This window comes from Cynoglossus semilaevis, chromosome 4 (assembly GCF_000523025.1).
Source record: "Cynoglossus semilaevis isolate Cse_v1.0 chromosome 4, Cse_v1.0, whole genome shotgun sequence".
Lineage (NCBI taxonomy): Eukaryota > Metazoa > Chordata > Actinopteri > Pleuronectiformes > Cynoglossidae > Cynoglossus > Cynoglossus semilaevis.
Window position 1 is genome coordinate 533,680 of NC_024310.1, and position 8,546 is coordinate 542,225.

Genomic DNA, 8,546 nt, shown 5'->3' on the forward strand with positions numbered 1-8,546 from the left:
TGCCTCCAGAAGAACGGACTTCAAATCCCACACAGGTGCAGGTGATGACGGTTAACCCGTGGTTGGCTGTGACGCAGAGAGTCTTCGAGGCGAACTAATAATGTTACATCATATAAACGTAACACCGTGGACTTTATATAATGTTATATCATATAAACGTAACTCAGTTGTCTAACATTTAGTAACTGTACATTCGTCATTCTTGCAGTTGTAGATTTATAGAACGAGCTGTGTATTAAATTAAAGATTTTCATAAAAAAACAAATCGAACATATATTTACATTTTAATATTAACATCAACAAACAAAGGTCTTACTAAACTAATGCCCCTAAATTAAAAACCCAAACAACAACCTGACCGGTTCATACTGTGTCCATTTTGACTGACTCGTCAAATCCATCGACGACGAATAAATAAAATGGACAGAGCCGCTGGTTTCACAAATGAAATGAAATGAAAATCCTGTTATCTGCACCGCCAGTTCTAATTGTTCAATAAAATATGAGCTCCATATTTGAAATAAATATTACATGTGACAGATAATGAGAAACAGAATCGAATATTCTAGGTTACTGTGTATAATTGACATCAGCATCGTCCGTCATGGTTTATGTATTTGTGCTCTGTTCTGATCAATACTTCATTTACTGTTGTACAAATCGTTGTTGTACCACGTCCTTGTGTGCGTTTAAAGGCGCTTTTAATAATAAAATGTATCATTATTGTTAAAATAATAATAATAATACGGTAAAGGGCATTGACGACAGCCTACTTACACAGCCCGAGGTTCGGATTCGGTTTTAGACGAATGCTTGTGTTTTTGCTTCTGAACTTAGATCTGTTAGGATATCTAAAAACAAGGCTTAAAAAATAAATTTAAATAAAATAAAGGTGCACAAATTTGTTTGCTGTTATGCTACATTAAAAACCGTAACCATCTTAACCGTGGCGTCAGCCTAAGAAAGGAGCCGGTGGCCGCTGCTCCTCTCGCTTCACATCAACCATCTTTGGTCTAGCTTAACTGGCCAATCGTAACGTAAGGGGGCGTGGTCTGCGGCAAACGAACAGCCTGCGAGCTGCGGAGACTGAGGAGAGCAGCAGAGACGGAGAAAGAGACCGTACATCACTCGTTCATCCACCCTAACCTCCAACCAACCTAACGGTCACCGTCCGTTCATCCACCCCAACCTCCAACCAACCTAACGGTCACCGTTAACCGGTAAGAACGGACTTCTATTATAACCGGCTCACCTTCATACTGACGATACTGATCAGAGGAAAACACTCTGGTGAACATCTTTATTGAAAACTTGATGCTACAAAAAAAATACCATTTTATTTCTACGGGTTTCATTCAGTGGGATTATCGGCAGTGAGATAATCTCACAGTGAAGTGAGCTCGTTGTTTTAGAATAAGATGAAGGGCAGCGTTTTCATGCTCAACATGTGTTGTTTTGACCAGGAGGGGCGGGTGGAGACACAACCGCAGCAGCCACGTTCACATCAATATTACTGTCGTTCTTAGTTGTTCTTTTTTTTTCACTGAAACCTCGCGGTGTTGGTGGTCGTCCTTGAAACCAAAGCAAAGGTGCTGTCAGTAAAACCAGTGTAAATGAACGAGGGAGATGATAGTAGTGTCTGGTCCCCTCTTCATCCCCCCACCCCCCTTACACACACAGCCTTCAGTTGTTAGTCAGCTCTGTGTGTGATAGAAAACATATAAAGTATCATCCAGAGGCCGCCGTGGCCTCAGGTTTAGTTTATATAACAGCAGGGAAACGGTTCTTATGTACAAAAAAGCATCAAAGTAGATGCAGCAGTTGTGAGGAGCTGGGAAGAACACATGTAAGTGTTGAGGGTTGAATCACACTGTGTGTCTTGAACAGGTCAACACTGAAATACACCCAACAAGTCATTGTTGTTGGTCTCATGTTTCTCTGTCACCATGATCCCTGAACCAAAGGTCTCACCTCTGCTCACTGACGGTCATCTCTGTCCCTCCATAATCTGGACGCAGTCATCTGCACCAAAACCACTGATTCTACCATTTCTGCTGTGTTTTTATGTATGTATGTGTGTGTGTGTGTGTGTGTCCCATGAGGGCTGCATTAATTGCGTTTCAATAATTAAATGTCCGTCAAATCAGCCTAGTGAAACATAACAAGTGAGGAAGGCAGAGGAGATCGACTGGGTTGGAGCTGTGACTGGAGTGGAGGCCGTTCAAGCTGTTGGAAGGCAGAGGAGAGCGACTGACTGGAGTGGAGGCCGTTCAAGCTGTTAGTCCACGTTCAGTTAGAGACAAAAACAACATCAGTTTAACGTCTGTAATGTCAGTTTGTCCATGCAGTAGATTTACCCAGTTAGCAGAGGGCAAAGGTCAGCCGTCTGTGGACGACGGTGTTGGTCAAACACTGAGATTCTTGGGTAAAAAGGAGACCAAATGAGGGCCCTGATGTGGGGGGGTGAGGGTCACACCCCCACCAGTACACCTGCCCTCAGGTACAGTACATATGTACAGTACACGTACTGTACGTATTGATGTCATTCTCTGGTCCGTACTTTGTTATTTTCTGTTTCTAAAAGAAGAAGCTAATGAAGTAACAACTCTTTGAACTGTGTTTGCCGTCTTACAGTAAATCCCATTTTTAGTGAGAGCTAATGAGGCGGGGATGCGATCAATCTGAGTAAAAACCCTGAATTAAAGTGTACCGCGGTTGTGATTAATTCTTGGAATTAATGGAATTAATGACAACCAAATGTCTGAAAGATAACCGTGTGTTTAAAGTGTGAGACATTAAGTCCACAGCAGCTGAAGCTCAGGTTGAAGCGTGTGTTGATCCTCATATTCATGGTCACGGTTTGGTCTGTGGTTTGGAGCTGCTCAGTGTTGAGCTGTTGTTAAGCTGCAGAATAAGAAAAGGTCTGACATGTTTTTCTTCCTTTTAGTCATTGTTGAACAGAATTCTCCAAATGAAGTGCTCCTCTGGAGAAATCCCTTTGTTCTGAGGGCGTTTTAAAGCCCAACTGCACTCCTCTTCAGGTGAAAGTGTGACAGAACTGAGGCTTTAATGTTGTTACCACTGTTCTGTTATACAGAGGAACCAGGGGAGCATTTTTACTGACCTGATGGAATGCATTTAGTGAAAGCATCGACGGGCTTTAGTGGCATTTAATCGAGCGGTGGTCAGAGGAGGAACTGTTGTGCGTGGACTGATGTCAGAGATTTAGGAACGTGGCTGTGAGGAGTTTCCTCAGAGAGAGCAGACGTCCTCTGGGCTCTGGAGCATGCTCTCTGAAGGTGTTGGGTTTAAATGGCACTCAGGATTATCGTACCTGCCCTGGACGTGGCTACGTTACATTTTAATTGCCCCAAAATGTCAACTGCTGATTTATTCAGTCTGGGACCTGGGATTACAGGGAGATCAAAGGCAGCCTTTGAAGGCCACTGAGTTTAATTGCACCAAATGAATCAGGTCGTCAGGATTAGGACCGTGAGGGATGCTCCGACATGTTCCGTTCCTCCTGTCACCAGAGAACGTTTTATGACCAGGTGTTGGTTTTCAGCCACACCTGGTCATCAAAGTGGTTTCCCTCTGTTGCTGGGAAACCCCTCCTGATTGGACGGTTTCCAAACTCAGGCCTAATACTCATCCTGGGTCGGACCGCACGCCACAGCTCAAAAGGTCAGACTGGTGTCAGTGATAGAAATAAAGGCAGCCACCCGTGGTGGACACTGACACACACACACACACACACACACACACACACACAGAGAGAACATTTCTTTGGCATAACTGCATGACTGGCTCTTTTCTTACAGGGGGCAGTGCTGCCAGCCTTAAAAAGGTTCAACTCCCACAGCACAGAAGGTCAGGAACATTACCTGCATTTACATCAGTGCCAGCCGTCTCCCCCTCCCTCTGCACCCCCGTCCTCCCCCATCTTTCCCGTGTCTCTCTGGATAACTTAACTTTTACTGGAATGTCTGACTCACTGGGCGACATTTAAAGAGCGTTGTTTTATCTCCACTACATCAGCTCTGTCTGTGCGCCGACTGTGTTGGCATCATATGGGTCAACACGGGTGAGGGGGGGCAGGGGTGGGGGTCTTGAACTGATCGGTCTTGGTACTTTTCTTCTTCCTTCCCTTCAAAAACACTCATCAGTGGCAGCAGCATCAGTGGCAGCAGCATCAGAGGATGTTGACGTGTCAGGATCTGAACTCTCACATCCATCTTGATCCTTGTTTGTGGACCAGTTTGTAGTTTTTCCTTCAAACTCAAATATATAATGAAGGATAAAGAATAATCTGGAATAATCCTTTAATATCCTACAATAAATGTCTCTGAAAGACTGCAGTTCAGGTTCTGACCACCAGAGGTTCACAACAAACATTTATTATTAAGAAAAGTCTTTTGTTTCCAGAGGATTTGATGATGAAATGATTATTTTTCTCTTCCTCCTTCCTCCACCACCTCCTGTCTCCCCTCTTTTCTCCTTCACCTATCCCCCCCCCCCTCCCCACTCCCCCCCCCCCCCCCCCCCCCCCCCCCCCCCCCCTGAGATGTTTGTCCTGGACGTTTTTTTCCCGCTCCTTCTCCTCCTCCTCCTCTCCATCCTGTTGCCGGGCTACGGTTGCCGGGCGGTGGACATTCCGGAGGACACTACCTCGGAGTTCTCGGTCAGACTGTACCACCAGCTGCAGGCGGTGGGGGGTCAGGACAACATCATCTTTTCTCCACTCAGCGTGGCTGTAGCCCTGGGCATGGTGGAGCTGGGGGCCAGGGGGGCTTCTCTGGAGGAAATACGACAGACCGTGGGCTTCAGTCACCTGCTGCCAGGTCAGACATCGGGGGGCGGGGGGGGGGGGGACGTTGACGAGGACCAGGAGTCACAGACTCTGTCGTCGCTGTGTTGTTGTTTTTTACTTCTTTTATTTGAATGACACGAGTTGGTTACAGTAACACTACAGTAATACTACAGTAATACTACAACGTCAAATATTAAATTCTAAAATGTGTTCTATTCATGTTATCAAACACTGATGTATTTCAGTGAGTATTTCTGATGTACAGTACTACAGTAATACTGCACCGTCTCCAGGTGTGGAGTTTTCTCTGCTGCAGAACCTCACAGCAGCTCTGACGGACGACGACGCCAACTACGTGGTCAGGTTGGCCAACATCCTGTTCCTGCAGGAAGGAGTGACGTTCAACCCCGAGTTCCTGCATCTGATGAAGAAGTATTTCCGAGCGGACGTGGAAACGGTGGATTTCAGCGAGTCGGCGGCGGTGGCGGAGCAGATCAACAGCTGGGTGGAGAACCACACAGAGAGTGAGTGTTGGTACTGTTGAACTACAGACACTGACTAACAACAACTGACCCAGAGCCTCACTGCTGCCCCCCCCAGGTAAGATCCGTGAGCTGCTGTCAGCGGAGGACTTCAACAGCATGACCCGTCTGACCCTGGTCAACGCTGTGTACTTCAGGGGCTCATGGAAGAACCAGTTCAGACCGGAGAACACCAGAACCTTCTCCTTCAGCAGAGACGACGGCTCTGAGGTCCAGACCCTGATGATGTACCAGCAGGGGGAGTTCTTCTACGGTGAGGACCAGATGTTTGACCATTACACCGTTCAGGGTTCAGAACTACAGTCCTGATGAAGAAGAACTACAGTCCTGATGATGAAGAACTACAGTCCTGATGATGAAGAACTACAGTCCTGATGAAGAAGAACTACAGTCCTGATGATGAAGAACTACAGTCCTGATGAAGACCACCTCCATGATGTTTTTCTCATGGACGTTCCTCCGTGGTGTTTCTCCTCAGGTGAGTTCAGCGATGGTTCCCAGGAGGCAGGCGGGGTTTACCAGGTGTTGGAGATGCCCTACGAGGGAGAGGACATGTCCATGATGATCGTTCTGCCCAGACAGGAAGTTCCACTGGCCACGCTGGAGCCTATCATCAAAGCTCCCCTGCTGGAGGAGTGGGCAAACAACGTCAAACGGCAGAAGGTGGAAGTCTACCTGCCGAGGTAGGAGACCACAAGATGAACCAAAACACACTCTCACTGTCAGTCGGAGAAATCTTCCCAGCAGTGTGTTTAAATAACACTGTGTATTACAGCATTGATGAGTGGAATTCTACGTGACATGAATTGACCTTTGACCTTCTCAAACTGTGAAATTTCAGGTTCAAAGTGGAGCAGAGGATTGACCTGAGGAGCACTCTGCAGGAGCTGGGGATCAAGAACATCTTCAGCCGCAACGCCGACCTCTCAGCCATGACAGGTACTGAAACAGGTACTGAAACAGGTACTGTAACAGGTCCAGGTACTGTAACAGGTCCAGGTAGAAGTACTGTAACAGGTACTGAAACAGGTACTGTAACAGGTACTGTAACAGGTACTGTAACAGGTACTGTAACAGGTCCAGGTACTGTAACATTGAATGTCATCAGTGCAACAGTGCAGTTGGTACATCAAAACAGATGTTACTGTACTGTACTGTCCTGTACATACTCAGAGGTATGTTTTGCATTAATATGATTCTTCATAAACTCAGAGGTACAGGAAGTGTTTTGCATTAATATGATTCTTCATAAAAACCAGTATTTACTCAGTACACGCAGTACTTTCTGAGGTAACCAAGGTAACAGAGGAGGAACAGTCCAAGCTGTCACATCATGAACTGAAGTAAAAATAGCTCCACAGACAGAGGAGTGTGGACTGTGTGATGTTCAGTACCGTTCCTCAGTATTACAGTAGAACGTATGCAGGAAATGCAGTAATATTTGAATGTGTACTTGGATCTAAAGTCAGTGTTTGTGTTACTCAGATGGTAAAGACTTGTACGTTGAAAAGGCAGTGCAGAAGTCCTACCTGGAGGTGACAGAGGAGGGGGCAGAGGGGGCTGTGGGCTCAGGTACAGTCGGCCACATCTTGTACTTCCACCGTGTGTACTTCAGTACTTTGATCTAACCTCCTCTCTCTTCTTCTCTGTGGTCTAGGGATGATCGGTCTGACCCGGACCCTGGTCCTGTACCCCCAGGTCATGGCAGACCACCCGTTCTTCTTTGTGATCAGGAACAGAAGAACAGGTGAGGGCAGGGGGTCGGCAGGTCAGGGGTCAATAACACCCACAGCTGTTGAGGACAGTTGTTAATGTCCTTTCCTTTAATCACATCAAACTGTCCTCGTGTGTTTTTGAAAAACTTTTCTGTCCTCAGGGTCCATCCTCTTCATGGGCAGGGTCATGACCCCAGAGGTCGTCGAGCCCAGTGACAGCGACCTCTACTCCATCTGAATGGTGTGAAGTCCCTTAGTCTCAGCCAATCAGATCCTGACGTTCTAGAAGCTACCTATTCTCTATCACCATCTTCAGCTGTGTTTTATACTCTATATAAATATATATATAAATATATAAATATAAATATGAGGTGCATACGACCCACGGTATATAATATATTGAACTGTTGACGTTTGACATCAAATGTGTTTGTGTTTTGATACTGAAAGCTTTAAACTGTTGCTGACAGAAAAGGGAAGGTTGTAAATACTCAGTACTGCAGTAGTAGACGTTGTACATGAGCCAGAAGAACACGTGTCACCCACGCACACACACACACACACAGACGACGCACAGAACCACGTCCCGTCTCCTCGACTCCTACCATCCATTTCCTCTTCACGTCTGGGTCTAATTGTTCCTCAGACACAGACGAGGTTCTTCAGCAGGTGGAAAAATACGCCGTACTGCAAGTCACAGTCGGGTGTTGACGTCTCACCCACAGGGGTGAGGCGGGGGGCAGGGGGGTACATACAGGGAGAAACAGGTCACACCAGCTGTAACCAGTCTTTACTCAATAAAACCATGAATGTGTTCCCGTCAGCGCCACCTGTGGTTTTTGTCTTTGAGGATTATTTACAAACTCCACACTAATGTTTGAATTTCTGTGTATATTTAGTATATTTCTGAATATATTAAGTATAATTCTGTGTATATTGAGTATATTTCTGCGTACAGAGACAAGAAACTGACCTTCTCTAAATCTGAGCTCTCAGAACACTCGGTGTCACTGCTGCTGACTGTAGCAACTTCTACCTCTTAATGTATGCTGCGTACACCTGAACACTGTTGCCAGGCAGCCACCAGCCCTCCAGTGACCAGTGGTGCAGCAGCAGCAGCGGCGGCGGGGGGGGGGGGAAATAAAGGGGGAAACAGGTCACACCAGCTGTAACCAGTCTTTACTCAATAAAACCATGAATGTGTTCCCGTCAGCGCCACCTGTGGTTTTTGTCTTTGAGGATTATTTACAAACTCCACACTAATGTTTGAATTTCTGTGTATATGTAGTATATTTCTGAATATATTAAGTATACTTCTGCGTGTATTGAGTATATTTCTTCTGCGTACAGAGACAAGAACCTGACCTTCTCTAAATCTGAGCTCTCAGAACACTCGGTGTCACTGCTGCTGACTGCAGCAACTTCTACCTCTTAATGTATGCTGCGTACACCTGAACACTGTTGCCAGGCAACCACCAG

At 46.1% G+C, this 8,546-nt stretch overlaps 1 protein-coding gene across 1 annotated transcript; it reads left to right on the forward strand.

Moving 5' to 3' along the window:
• The first annotated feature begins 4,564 nt into the window (after positions 1 to 4,564).
• On the forward strand, positions 4,565 to 7,886 carry serpini1 (serpin peptidase inhibitor, clade I (neuroserpin), member 1). Its single transcript, XM_008308428.1, has 8 exons — positions 4,565 to 4,841; positions 5,104 to 5,334; positions 5,411 to 5,605; positions 5,831 to 6,035; positions 6,194 to 6,291; positions 6,838 to 6,924; positions 7,010 to 7,099; positions 7,229 to 7,886. The coding sequence occupies exons 1-8, from the start codon at positions 4,565 to 4,567 to the stop codon at positions 7,303 to 7,305; spliced, it is 1,260 nt and encodes a 419-aa protein (XP_008306650.1). The 3' UTR covers positions 7,306 to 7,886.
• Positions 7,887 to 8,546: the final 660 nt, after the last annotated feature.

Bases quoted from the DNA above. Each gene is read 5' to 3' on its own strand.
- serpini1 (XM_008308428.1), top strand. From the start codon at position 4,565: ATGTTTGTCCTGGACGTTTTTTTCCCGCTCCTTCTCCTCCTCCTCCTC. The intron at 6,292-6,837 runs GTACTGAAACAG...TGTGTTACTCAG, and splicing joins CGACCTCTCAGCCATGACAG to ATGGTAAAGACTTGTACGTT. The intron at 6,925-7,009 runs GTACAGTCGGCC...TCTGTGGTCTAG, and splicing joins AGAGGGGGCTGTGGGCTCAG to GGATGATCGGTCTGACCCGG.